General features: G+C 28.4%; 4 protein-coding genes across 5 annotated transcripts in view; 2 read left to right on the top strand and 2 right to left on the bottom strand.

Moving 5' to 3' along the window:
• The first annotated feature begins 9 nt into the window (after positions 1–9).
• On the top strand, positions 10–1,646 carry LOC113797034 (uncharacterized). The gene has a single exon (XM_027347340.2). It carries the CDS (start codon positions 113–115, stop codon positions 1,589–1,591), a length of 1,479 nt encoding a protein of 492 aa, XP_027203141.2. The 5' UTR covers positions 10–112; the 3' UTR covers positions 1,592–1,646.
• On the bottom strand, positions 1,104–2,161 carry LOC142645280 (RNA-binding protein 48). The gene has a single exon (XM_075821184.1). The coding sequence runs from the start codon at positions 2,109–2,111 to the stop codon at positions 1,596–1,598; it is 516 nt and encodes a 171-aa protein (XP_075677299.1). The 5' UTR covers positions 2,112–2,161; the 3' UTR covers positions 1,104–1,595.
• A 55-nt stretch (positions 2,162–2,216) lies between these two features.
• On the bottom strand, positions 2,217–3,566 carry Sras (Ras converting CAAX endopeptidase Sras). The gene has a single exon (XM_075821182.1). The coding sequence runs from the start codon at positions 3,302–3,304 to the stop codon at positions 2,396–2,398; it is 909 nt and encodes a 302-aa protein (XP_075677297.1). The 5' UTR covers positions 3,305–3,566; the 3' UTR covers positions 2,217–2,395.
• A 427-nt stretch (positions 3,567–3,993) lies between these two features.
• The window catches only part of LOC113792499 (uncharacterized), a 10,776-nt gene continuing 312 nt past the window's right edge, over positions 3,994–14,457 (top strand). The window contains exons 1-9 of one of the 2 annotated variants that reach the window (XM_075821171.1): positions 3,994–4,136; positions 10,201–11,050; positions 11,121–11,253; positions 11,328–11,534; positions 11,869–13,365; positions 13,435–13,648; positions 13,721–13,757; positions 13,884–14,322; positions 14,380–14,457. In XM_075821171.1, coding sequence (XP_075677286.1) covers positions 10,736–11,050; positions 11,121–11,253; positions 11,328–11,534; positions 11,869–13,365; positions 13,435–13,648; positions 13,721–13,757; positions 13,884–14,322; positions 14,380–14,457 — 2,920 coding nt within the window. In that variant the 5' untranslated portion in view covers positions 3,994–4,136; positions 10,201–10,735. Of the gene's footprint in view, positions 4,137–10,200; positions 11,051–11,120; positions 11,254–11,327; positions 11,535–11,868; positions 13,366–13,434; positions 13,649–13,720; positions 14,323–14,379 lie in introns of both variants that reach the window. The other variant, XM_075821170.1, reaches the window with a different exon arrangement.

Below are 14,457 nucleotides of genomic sequence, written 5' to 3'. Positions count from 1 at the left end.
ATTCCATCCATAAAATATGTGTCAACCGATTCGATCGAATGTTTATCATTTTTTTCTTCGATTCGATCCAAAAAAAAAAAAAACGTGTCCATCAAATTGATCCAGATAAACAATGTCAACCGATAATAATGATGATAATGAAAAAATTCTTAAAATTGAACAAAAATTTCTTTGCCGTAGTCGACAGATACGAAAATTATTGCATTTTTTAAAATTAAATCAAATTGAAAATTTAATCGTAAATGGACCAAAATCAACTGGGAAAACATCGATAACCAAGACATTATTGAATGAATTTGATTATACATATCTTTGGTTCGATATGATCAATTGGGATAATTCGAATCGGTTTTTTTTCGAAAAAATTCTTCAACAATTCAAAAATCATATTGTTAAATTGAAAAATTCCGACAATGATGAAGATGATGATGAAGAAGAAGAATTGTCACCAACAAAAAAGAGAAAATGTTTGAATCCAGTTCAATTTATTGATTCGATGATTGATTTATTGAAAACTTATCGACAATTACAAGAAACCTTGAATAATCAACAACAAAAAATAATTTTAGTTATTGATAATTCTGATATTATCGTTGATGAAAATAATGAAAATCTTATATATTTATTACAAAATATTAATCAATTAACTGATAATATTTATCCAATTCAAATAATTTGGATTATAAAATATCGTTTAGAACGTTTATATCGATTAATTGATTTTAAAATGAATTTATTGGAAATTCATTTTGAATCATATAATCAACAAGAACTTTTTCAATTATTAACACAACAACAATCATCATTATTACCCAAGAATGATCCACATAAATTATATCGAAATTTTGTTCATCTTATCCTCAAAACTTTGATACCATTTGAAGATAATTTTCTTAATTTGAATTTTATTTGTCATAAATATTTTGATAAATATTCATTACCATTAATGAATAATAACGAAGATGATGATGATGATAATGATGAAAATATCGTGGTTCAACAACATAATAAAGTTGGACAATTATTTATAAAATTTCAACCATATCTTCAAGAAATTATTTCACAATTAAATGGTCAAATTATTGATGGTTGGAATGAAAATATTCGACAATCAATACGATCAATGTCATTATCATTATGTTATACATATGTTGCTGTTTATCTGGCCACTTATAATTCAACCAAAATGGATATCCGATTTTTTGTTCGTAATCAACGTAGCACTTATAATAAACGTTCAAGAAAATCATTCAAAATTAAAGAAAATGAATTGAAATGTCAAAAATGGTTTGAATTAGAACGTTCATATCATATTTATCGTTCATTGATTGATTTGAATGAAAAAGATTCCAGTGTTCGTTCGAATTTATTGATACAACAAGACTGTGAATTTCTAAAACAAATAGCAAATCTTTATGATTCGAAAATATTGTTAGGAAAATCTTCAACATCTCAATGGTCTTGTTCAGGTGATTCAAAATTTCAATTATCACAAGTGATTACCGATGATATTATTATGGATATTTCATCAAAAATTGATCTTGATATTAATGCATTTCTGGTTCATCGAATTGAACGTAGTCGTTTGTAAATGATTAATTTTCTTTCTTCTTTTTTTTCAATAAATTTTTATATTGTGCTAATTTTATATCAACATAACGTTTATGTTCGGATAATTTTTTCTGAATATCATCCATAGTTTCATGTTCAGGTGAATAACAAACATGTAAAATTGATCCAAGAAATTCACGATCATCCAGATGTTTTTTCGCTCGAATTGCATCCGTTATTCGATCATATTTAATTAGGTAAATATTTTCAAATGATTCTTGTCGATGTTCTTCTTCGTCGGGATAATTAACCAATTCAAATTGTTCAATTTTACCAAATTTTTCACAAATTTCACGTAAATCTTCCCGAACATTAACACCAGATAATTTTGGTACTTTTTGTATTAGAATATATCGGGATTCATCAGCAATAGTAAAAACTTTTATTGCAGTTAATTTTCTACCTTGACGATATCTGGATCTTGTTTGACATAATTGTTGTCGATTATGATGTTCATAATGTTGGATGGTACGAATTTTTAAATTATCCATTATTATCATTCGAAAAAGTCCAAATGAATGGCCAAAACAAAAACATTCTTTTTTTTCAAGCAATTGCAACGCCATCTATCGTCCGAAAATATGGTCTGAAAACTTTTTTTAAAAAAAATCAACATTTTTTATTTGGCAAATTTTTTATTTTTTTTTTGGTTTAGAAAATTATCATTCAAAAGGAATATTATGTAGCAGGCCAAAAAAATGACTAGTAGATCAGGTATGGTGTTAGGATGGTTGGTTGTTGTTGTTCATCACCATTATCATTATGATTATCAGATTTGTCTGTTTTACAATGTCAGAAACAATTGAACAAAATAATATAACCAAATAAAAAAACCAATAGTTGTTAGTATTGAATAGAAACGATTTTCAAATATACGATTAAATTCAGGTAAACCATTTAGGTTACAGAAAAAATGTAATAAAAATGGTGTAATCAAATGTCCTGATGATAGATATTGTACGGAAGCAATAATACCAAATAAACCGGTATAAATACATTGTATAATTGTTGTTATAAAATCATCATCAAAATTTGTTGTTGTTGTAGAATTACCACAAACATATTTAGCTAAACATGAATGTGAATGCATTAATGAAAATAATATTGATGATATCAGGATACAAGATAATTTTGACCAAAATGGTGATAGAATAGCCAAAAGAATACCACGAAATAAAAATTCTTCAGTAAATGGTGCAACAATAAGATTTCTTATTATTTTCAATATTGATTGATTATCAAATGAACGTAATAATTGACGAAAATATTGTTTATTTATACGTGGAATATCATCATTTAATATTTCATTTAGATTCAGATCACAACAAATTGGTCCAATAAATAAAATGGTTATAAATATTAACGGTTGAAATATACATTCGATAAATAGATTCCAATTATTTGAATAATGTTTATAGATAAAATAATCATAAAATGAATGATAATTATCTGGAACGGTATTAGTTGATTGACGAAATATGGTTAATAATTTTGATGATATTAATAATGCAATTGTAAAGCTAAAAAAATTTCTTTTTATTATAAATGGATCATTACGATCAATACGTAATGTATCACGCCAAACATATAATGATGATGGATATAATATTGATAAAAATATTGACATTAATAATGATTTGAATTTTATCGATGTTTCATAATCATCATTCGAATCAAACAACATTGAAGACATTTTTTACTGTTTGATTTTTTTTCAATTTTTCTAAATGTTTATTACCACCACAAATTTTCCAAAGTAAGATTTATTAAATTCTGAGTGGAAACAAATTGAAAAATTTAATTACAAAAAGTTGACAGCAAACAAACAACCAAATTAATAAATCAATCAAAAAAAACAAAAACAAACAAAACAAACATTGATTGTTATGTAACATTGTTTTTGAATTATTAATCACGTGATTATCGAATTTTTTTTTATTATTCTTTTCACGCATGCTCATTATTGATTGGGTCCTTGTTTGGAAAAAAGATCACAGCTATCGAATGAAAAGAAAAGAAAAGAAAAAACTTGGCCTCAGTGTTAACAAACAAAACAAAAAATCTCAAAGACGGCCCTAAAACTCGCACACAAATCTTTGAGCATATTTTATTAGTTTGTTTTCGTTTTAATCGAAAAAATTTGTGTTTTTGTTGTTCGCAAACATCATCTTCCTCGCAGAAGGAAAGAAAAACCTTCTTCGGGAACAAACTTCGGTCAGAAGGTCAACACGTTGAAATGAGGAATGTGAACAGCAGCAGCTGCCATTATCATCATCATTTATGTCCATTCATAACAACAACAACAAATTGACGAACAAAAATATCATCATTTTCAAAATGCTGCCGTGTTCCACCAACAACAACAACAACAACCGTGTTGTGTTGTGTTTACCTGTTGTTGTTATCGTTTAACGAGAAAACAACAACAACAAAATCTGTGTCTAAATGTCATCGATGATCAGATTGAAATTATCAATGATTTCAATGATAACTTTCCAACATTAAACATCTTAATTTTCAAAAAGGTTTGTAGCTTTTCTTTGTATACAAGATAAATTTCCAAAACGAAAATAATTAGTTCAATTAAACGAAAAAAAAACAACAACAATTATAATTCGATTTTCCAAACGTTTTTCTTCAAAATCTTTCTTTTTCGGGAAAAAATTTTCTCTTTTTTCCATTTCATTTACGCCTTGCCCCACTGGCTCTTTTTCGCTCTGTTTTTTTTCAGTTATGGACGAAAAAAAAATCTGAATGTAAAACATTTTTTCTTGTTTGACATCCTTTTCAGTAAATAGAAAATTGTTCCAGAAAATCCAACAAAACTAGTTGTTATATAATAAGCTTTGTGTGTAGAAGAAGTGAAGAGACGAAAAAGACAGACAAAAAATATATCCGATTTGTTGTTGTTGTCGTTGAACGAATCTCAAAAACAAAAATTCACATCGCGAGGAATCATCATCCGTTTCGAATTCGTTCATCATTCGATTTTTGCTGTGTTTTTGTTTGTTGTCAGTGTGGATATAGCCAATCAATCAATCGATTCAACCATCCATTCTGGTTGTTTATTTGGTGATTACGATCAAAATACGTAATTTTTTTTCCTTCTATTAAATAAATGAAAAACCAACGATGATGATGATTACTATCATCATCACTATGTGATTTTATTAGTGTTTGTGCTGTGCTCATCTGGATTGCCAAACAAACAAACAAACATTTTTTGTTTCATTATTTTATCGTTATCTAAACGTTTCGGCTCAAAACAAATTTTCATTCATTCATCATTTTTCCATCAAATGGAAAAATTTTGATTCGTTACCTTATAATTATATAACAGGTTCGTGTTTTGATGTTTTTTTTTGATTGTTGATTGTATCCATCATCATCATGATTCGATGTTGTTGTTGTTGGACATGATGATGATTGTTTAGAAGAAAAAAAAGTGTTTATTTCATCAATCAATTGGGAGACTGAAAATAATCTGATAGGTAGGCTTGTCATAATCATCATCATCATCCCGATCATCATCATGATTATATTAATCGTTATAAACCCCTTTCACTTTATAAGAGAAGAAACAAAATGATTTATATTTTCCATTTCCTTGATTTTCATTTTTAATTTTCTGTCATTTTTGATTAGTCCATCAAAAAAAAATTGATCGAACGTAATTTTTCTCGAAACGTTCGAATTTTCGAACGTTTTTAAAACGTTCGAATTGTAGTCTATTTCAACCCTTAAGGTACGAAATGTTTTTTTTGCAGACCAAAAATCAGTTTTTTTTGGTTGCCCAATCAAATCCTAATTTGATGAAATTATGATAATTTTCAAATAGATATTATTATTATGATGATGATGATGATTATCATCATGATCCTCGAATCAGATTATGTTTTGTTACTATATTTATCAGAAAAAAAGATGATTTTCGAGATAATCTTCGTATCACTCTCTTTGTTTTCACCCCCGCTGAATACCAAAGAAAAAAAAATCAATTTTTTTCATTTTCATTTAATCCTGTGTTTGTCTACCTTCCTCTCCCCCTCAAAAAATTGATTATTTTCATCATCATCATCATCATTGTTTTTTTTCTAATTTTGATTGTCCAAGATTTTTAATTAATTGAAAAGAAAGAAAGCAAAAAATCTTAGAAATGTTGCCATCATCATCATCTCTACTTAATTGGTTCAGTCAGTTTGTTTGTTTGTCTTAATCCTTTTGGTCTAGATCTAGATAACAGAAAAAAACAAGCCAAAAATTTACCAGATTCATATTTGTAACAAACAGAAAAAAAATTGATGGATGCCAAAAACAACAGCAGAAATTGTTTTTCTCTCTTTTTACATTACCATTTTGAATTGTTTTGTAGGCTATTTTTATTCATCATCATCATCAACATCATTTTTTTGTTTTTGATGATGATAATGATTGTCCAAGTTGTCCAGATATAACTGATGATGATGGTCAAATGGTTAAAACTACTGGGTTTCTCTCTCTCTCGGTGTTTCTTTTTACAAGTGTCAATAATAATAATTATTATTATTTCTTGTTGTCAAAAAAAGACATTGTTTTTTGTCGTTTGTGATGTTTGGTCATTGTGAACTTGATTCAATTAAATTTAATTTTTAAAAACAGCAAAACAAAACAAACATCAATCATATGGAAAACGGACATTCATTCATTCATTCATTACAGTGGCAAGTTGTTTGATTGAATTTTTTTTTGTCTATTTCCACACAAATTGCCTCGGTATACTTTTTTTTTTTTGCTGTTTTTGTCAATGAACATTTAAAAATTTAACCACATTTTGTCCATTTCTTTTTCGGTTTGGCCTCATTCTTTCATTTTATTTCTCTTTATTTCTTTCTTACTCAGTCAATCTTTTTTGTCTTTGTTTTTGAATTAAACATTTTCTTTTTCAATTCAATTCAAACTTGATTTGACTTGACTTGTTTGTTTGTTTGTTTATTCTGTGTTTGTGTGATCCATTATCATGATTATCATGATGATTTTGGGTGCCCATTTTCAATTGTCTTTCATTCACTCATTGAGTGAATGAATGTGTTTTTCTCGCTGAATTTTCAAAACTTTTTTATTTATTTATTTTTGGGTTTCTTTTGGCCCCAAAAACGAATACAGACAAACAAACAAAAAGATCAGATCGATCAATTAATTCTCTATTGTTGATTTTTCATTTGATTTTCTTTGATTTTTTGATTTTTCAAACAATGATTATCATCATCATAGAAAGACAAATTCTATTGAATTTTGATTTTTGATTTTTTTTTGTTGAAATGTGACTGTAATTTATAATCAGATTTTATTCGAGGTAAACAAAAACGTATGATACTTTGTTGTTGGAAAGAATTATTTTTGATCGATGTTTTCTTTACCTGATCTTACCTGACATTCGATGATGATAATAATAGAGTTGAAATAGCTGAAAGAAAATGTTAAAATAGTGGTGATGTACAATGATGAAAAGTTAATCAAGTTTGATCATTTTTTTTATAGTTATAAAAATAAACATTTATTGTTTGAGATTGCTTTTTTGCAGAAGGTTTCCATTGACAGAAAAAAAATTATTAATCAATCGATCGGATCGTATCGATTATCAATCTATCCTGATTGAAAAAAATACGAATATCGATTTGAATTGAATCAAAAAAAAACCAAAAAATTCTAATTTTATTCAGATGATGATCCCATCGCACATAATCAATTTAAATTTTCAATTTGAATATCAGAGGTGATGGTGGAAGCGTGGGATTCAAAATTGAATTTTTCCAATTGAATTTACCGTTTTTTTTTCATTGATTCATCGGCTGATTGCCTATCGATTTGTTTTGAAACCAGAGATTCTTTTGTTTTCGGTTCGGTTCATTTTTTTTATTATTTTGGTTGGCCCAATTTTTTGTTTTGTCAATTGTTTTTGATTGTTTTTTTTGTGTGTTTGACAATTTTTCTTTTGTTTTGTTTGAAAAAAAATTCAATCTACAGGTGTATTGTCATTCACACATATTGATTTCATTTTATAAAATGAAATTGAAAATTAATTTTCGGGATTTTGAATGACGCCAACCAGTACCTCCATTTGATAATCAATAATGATGATGATGATAAAGTCTATGATGACAAGCCATCATCATCATCATCATCATTGACATTTCTTATTTTGTCCTAGTTTTTTTTTCCGAGCAAAAAAAAAAAAAATCATTTCTTTTCTTCAATTTCATCAATGATGGTCATCATGATATTTTTTTCGTTGTTGTTGTCCAATTCAAAATAGAACAAACAAGAGTGATGTGAAATGAAAAAAAAACCAATTTTCAAATCTTTGAAAAAAATTATTATTAAAGAGAACGATAATCATCATCATCATCATGATTCAAAGCTTTTACTTTTTTTTCGTTGTTGTTCAAGTTGTTCCTGGTTTAATATTTTTTCTCCTAAAATAAATCTATATCTTCGTCTGTGTGTGTGTGTTAATCCACCATTCATATTAAAGATGTTTTTTTTTTCATTTTCATTCACTTCACTTCTTCTTTCGACATTAGACATGTCTAATTTTTGATCTATTAAAATGTTGTTTTTTTCGATCTTTGGGTTTAATAACAATCGTTGATGTCCATCAAACGAAAACGATCGACCGACCGACTGACCGATACTTGGTGTTGTTTTTTTTCTTCTTTTCAATTGAACTAAATTCGTAGCCGAAACGAAACGAAACAAAAATGATCGATGATAGAACAACAAGACAAACCGACTAGCATCGCTTATTACGCCCGAATATCAAAAAAAAAGAAAAGAAAAGAGAAAGAAAGATTTCTTGTTTGTGGATTGATAGCTTGGCTTGACTTGATTTAGCATTTAAAGTTTATTTTAAGAGTTTTTTTTCTCCACAAATATCATCTATCGTTTGTTGTTGTTGTTGTTCAGATGAGAACCGTTAGCTTGTTTTTTTTTCATTTGTTGTTGTTAGTTCATGGCATGTTGAAAAATTCATTCACCGAACCTGTCCATTTCTTGTTGTACATACACACAAAGCTTGTCATTATTATCATTATTATCATTATTATCGGTCTTTGGTCGTCGTCATCAACATCGTCATAGTCTGGTTGATTTTTGTTTCAACAATTTGATTTTTTCATTTTTGGATTTGCTCTGTTTTTTTTTCTCTCTCTCTCCTTTCTCTCGGCTTTGTATGTATGTGTTGTGTTAAGTTTTTTGTCGCCATTCAACATGAATTCACATTGAGTAATGGGAATTCATCATGTTGTTTTGTTTTGGCCCCCTTTTTTCGAGAATCTTTTTTTTTTTTTGCACAGGATTTGTTTCCACAAACATATATTGATACCTAGCTGCTACCGTTACATGTGTGTCGGTGTAATTCTCTTTCTATTTTTGTTTTCTGATAAGAATTTTTTATCGAAAATTCAATTTTTTTTGTTATCAGCATTTTGTTGATTGATAATCAAATTTTTCATTTTTTTCCCAGTTTTTTCATCTGAAATCAAAAAATTTTTTCAAATAAAATCCTCTTCATAATTACCATCGAATGTGTAAATGACTGATGTTATTGATGATGATGATGATAAATGATCATTATCTCTAAATGTATGGACTACATATTTTTTTACTTAAAGTTTTTTTTGTTCTTCTTCTTCAGAACATCATCCATTCATTGATAATATTTATTTATTTTCAAATCTTTGTTTCAAACAGGTGTTGTTTTATTTTCAGTTTTTTTGGATTTTCTTCGTTCCCTTGTTGTTGATTTACACACAAACAAACAAACAAACATCGATCGTTATTATTATTATTATGATTACAGATGTGTGGTCACTTGTTTCTTGTGTTTTTGCTTATTATTGATTGAAATGAGAGCATATTTCTTTCTTTCTTTATATTCATATTGGTTAGGTTTTTTTTCCTATTTGTTTTTATGGTGGTAACCAAAATCAAAAACGAAAAACTTTATCTTTCTTTTTTTCTTTCGTTTGTTTGATTTTGTTTTGGAAATATTGTCACCACAGGCCAGAAGAATTTTTTTTTCATATATCGGTTTTGTTTGACCATTATGTTTATCATCATCATCATCGATAGCAAGATAAACATTCGAAAAATGTGTGCTTGAGTTTTGTTTGGTTTATGGTTTATTGGAGAAATGAATATTTCACTCAATCAACAAATGTCAACATAGCAAAAACAAAACAAAACTTGTTGATGCTGATCAGATCACAGATGCCAACGAAACCAGCGAAATTTTTTTCTCTTTAAATTACTGATGATGATGATGATGATGATGATGATGATGATGATGATGATGATGATGATGGAAAATTGCAATTCAATTAGTCAAACGACATATGTTTTTTTCTATTATTGTTGTTGTTATTATTGTTGTTCAAAATCAAATTTCAATCGAAATTTACAGAAAGAAAAACAAATAATGATAATAATGCCGGGCCCCATTATTCCATAATGTTGATTTTACACTGATAATAACATTATTTTTCTATTAATTAATTAAAAGTAATAATAATTTTTCTGTTTTTCATTTCCATTTTTACAACAACAATATAGATTTGTGCATTTGTAATCACTGATAATCACTTATTACTTTCAAAAAACAACATCATAAACAAACATTGATGATTATTGTCATTATTGTTTATCTCGTAGAGAGAAATTAAAACACAATCTGGCATTTTTTATCATCCAAGCAAATGATTGGTGTAAATAGAAACTCATTTTTTTCGGTGAATCCATAACAACAACAACAACCAGAAAAACTTTTGAAATGTGAAAATATGAAAAAGTTTGTTTGAAATGCATTAAATTTTTGCATCTATTTTTCATCATAATTGATAATAACCTTGATAAATGTGTGTGTGTTGTTGGTGACAATCGATCAAAACAAAACAAACAACATTAAAATAATCAACCAGAAACCAGGATTTATCACTATGATGATGATGATGATGGTCAGATGACCGTATAGCAATTATCATCAATCGATTTGGTTTTGATTACACTTTGATATCAGCGATTTTTTTATTTTTGAATTACGACAAAAAAAAAAAAAAATCCACCCTCTCTTCATTACTTTTGTTCATAAATGTTGACAATGTCACATAATGCTTCCGTTGAACATGGAAGCTGGAAAGAATCATTTCATCGTTCATCCAATGATTCAGTTGAATCATCATCGGATGATTCAGATAATTCATCATCATCAACAAATAGTAGTCTAAATGGTGGTGGTGGTGTTAATAGTCGACCAAATAACAACAGCAATTCACATTTACAACAACCACCAATTGGTTGCATAACCACGCATCGTGTATCGGCTGTAATACGACCAGAAATTAAAATACCACCAATTGATCCATTACAATTTGTTAAAATACAAAAAAATGAACTTTCTAAAACGGTAAATCGTTGTTGCTTTTTTTCCAGGAAATATGTTATTAAATCATTTTTTCCCCTTCAACATTTCATAGGCTGTCGAACAGATAAAATTAGCGGAAGAGGAAAAAATTACGAAAGAAAAAATCAAAGAAGTTGAAGAAGAATGGCAAAATAATCTGATGAGTTGGAAATCTAAACGTAAACTAACAAAAAATCATTCCGAAGGTTTGTTTTGTATATATGGTTGACCGACCGTGTCCTTATCATTATTAAAATATTTTTTTTTTTTCATTATTCAGATGAAACATTACCACGTAATCCTAATCGTAAAACGAAAACATTTTCTGAAATATTAATGGAAAAAGCCAAATCAGGAGCCAGAATTGGATATAATCTACATAAATATGTTGATCCAGATTTGGAAAATGTTGATAATGTTGATAATAATAATTTGAATAATAATAATAATTCTCATCAAACAACAGAGTTTTTATTGATGGCAAAAGGTTAGTCATGATTATAATTACCATTATAGACATTGTGTAAATTTTTTTTCCTATGTGTATGTGTGTTACTCAGGTGATATCACCTTAGATTAGTGGATTATTGTTGTTGTTGAATCAACAATGATATACACGTATACGTTACATAGACACACACGCATGCAGAAAAAATGCCGCAAAATAATCATTTACTTTGAAGTTTTAGAGCTTCAAACAGAAACAAAAACGATTATTTCATTAATGATTAGTGTGTCCTAATTAAAACACATTCAGACAAACATACAGTCATTGTAATTAAAAAAAAATTCATTTTCCCATCTTTTTTTTACTTTATTAGATGAAATGGCCAAAAGAAATGATAATAATGTTTCACGACCGAATATGGATTCATCGAGTTCATCAAAAGAACAACAACAATTAAATATGAAAACAAATTTGGATCGTTTTATGGAATTGGATGATAATGAAAATTCAATGAATGATACTAAACAAATTACTAGAAATGGTCTTGGTGAAATTGTTGTTTTTAATACATCACTTTTGGAAGAATTTAGTGTTAAATCTGAACAACAACAACATTGTGATAAAAAACAACAACCAAATAATGATGATAATTCATCTAAAGAAATTCAAAAAGTATTATTAACAAATTCCAAAAATGAATCATCATCATCATCAGCTATTCGTCGTTTGGATAAAAAAGTTCATGTGCCAATCAATGATTGGAAATCAAGCCATCAACAAGTGCAACAATCACAACAACAACAACAACAATTAACAAGAAAATCATCTTCATCAAATGAAGATGATATATCAAATGTACAACAACAACAACAGAATAGTAGTTTTGAAAATGATGATGATGAAGAATTATTGGATGAAGAATTGGAAAAATTACGAATTGATCAGGAAAGATCATTTAAAGCTAAATTACATACATTTGAAATTTTAGCCAAACAAGAAGAAGAAGCAGCTAGACGTGCAGCTGAAGCTAATATTCGACGACAAAAAAATCGTCTGGCTAAATTGGCTGCTGAAAGATCAAAATCTTTATCAAATATTAATTCACAACCAAAACATCCGTTAGTAGATTCAAGCTCTGTTTCTAGTTCATCATTACAAAATAAAATTTCCAAAGTAAATAACAATGATAAATCAGCTAATAAATCAATACAAAATGTCAAACCAGTCAACAACAAAAACAACGATAACAATAATAATGAAGATAATTATTATTTGACATGTAAAAATCAACCAACCAATTCAGTTGTTTATAATTTTAAAGAAAAACAAATCGAACCACAGTCACCATCATCAAAAAACACCAGTGCAGCTACGATCGAGCAATCACGAATATCGCCTACCAAAGGACAAACTATTGGACAAAAGTCATTATCCATGCAACCGGTAAAAATTCAAACGATAAAAACATCACAACAGGTGATGATGAAAAATAATAAATTACCTGGAACACAAGAATCTATTGAACAATCATCAATGAATAATATTTATGAAAATGTTCCATCGATCACTACCAATCATCATCAACATCCAAATTCGATTCAACAAACAAATAATAACACTGCCACCACCTCTAATGTTCATCAACAACATGTTAATCAACAACCAGCAACAACATTAATTCAATCATCGAATGATATTATTGGTGATCCTGATACAATTCGTAATGCAAGTCAAAAATTACTTCAACAACAGCAACAAATTTATCAGAATCAACCGCCACCAACAACGATGACAACCAATTCAATAAAACATCCATCAATGATTGCACCATATCCAAATGATCATTATTCAAATATTTCATCATTACATGGTAATTTTTCTTTTTTTTGTGAATTTTTCTGATTGATTAATCAAATACAAATTAATTTATTAAAAATAGGCAAAACTGGTAGCTATCTTCATCATCATCATACAATTTCGGATGATGTTGGATTACCACCGATTCAGATAACCAAATCAATACAGACATCAATGCCGCCAACAACATCAACGGATGATTCGCCGCATTTGCATTCGCATCATCATCAGACGCATCCAGTTTATCAGAATCAAATGATTACCAATTCACAAGCGTTTCATAATTATGAAAATAGGTTAGTTTTTTAATTTAATTTGATAAAATCTAAAACTAATGACTAAACTAATTTATTTTCACGGAATGATAGTCCTGAAACAATGATTTTACCAGCTCGTGATGATCTAGTGAGTTGTTATTATCCACCACCTATTACAGAGCCCAATTTCCATAATCATCATCCTCAAACACCAAATTATCCCCAATCAAATCTATCAATGAATGTAAATTCACAATATCTTTATTATCCAAAGCCGTATGTTGTTGGTTCGAATGGAAATACGCAACAAATATTAAAACCCAATGTTGTTGTTTCGAAACAACAACAATCTACAATGCCGAATAATGTAACAACGCGTGTACCACCACCATCATCAACGGCAAATCGTTATGGTGCTAATGGCTATAATCCAAATCATTGGGTCATACAGGAAGCTGAATTACGGCAATCAACACAAAGAATGCAACAACAACAACAGCAGCAGCAGCAGCCGGCAGTTCCGCAATTACCTTTATCACAAGTTTCATCGAATAGTAAAAATTGTCCCGGATATTTATCCGTTTCGGGTAAAAAGAAATGTTCAAAATGTGGTGATGAATTGGGAAAAGGTTGTGCTGCAATGGTAGTCGAATCACTTTCATTATATTATCATATTAATTGTTTCCGGTGTTCAGTCTGTAATATTCAACTTGGTAAGTTTCAAGAATTTGTTTATCAACTTTTACTAAATCTTCTAATTCCAATTCAAGGCAACGGTACTGTTGGCACTGATGTTCGAGTACGAAATAATAAATTACATTGTCAAAATTGTTATTCTAATGATGAAG

The sequence above is a fragment of the Dermatophagoides pteronyssinus genome, unplaced genomic scaffold (genome assembly GCF_027571235.1).
Source record: "Dermatophagoides pteronyssinus isolate colony J.1.1.1.1 unplaced genomic scaffold, Derpt_VIB-CSIC_2022.12 sq0009, whole genome shotgun sequence".
Lineage (NCBI taxonomy): Eukaryota > Metazoa > Arthropoda > Arachnida > Sarcoptiformes > Pyroglyphidae > Dermatophagoides > Dermatophagoides pteronyssinus.
Note: the sequence above shows the minus strand (reverse complement) of the source record. Positions and strands in the feature narration are given on the sequence as shown.

Bases quoted from the DNA above. Each gene is read 5' to 3' on its own strand.
- Sras (XM_075821182.1), bottom strand. From the start codon at position 3,304: ATGTCTTCAATGTTGTTTGATTCGAATGATGATTATGAAACATCGATA.
- LOC113797034 (XM_027347340.2), top strand. From the start codon at position 113: ATGTCAACCGATAATAATGATGATAATGAAAAAATTCTTAAAATTGAA.
- LOC142645280 (XM_075821184.1), bottom strand. From the start codon at position 2,111: ATGATAATAATGGATAATTTAAAAATTCGTACCATCCAACATTATGAA.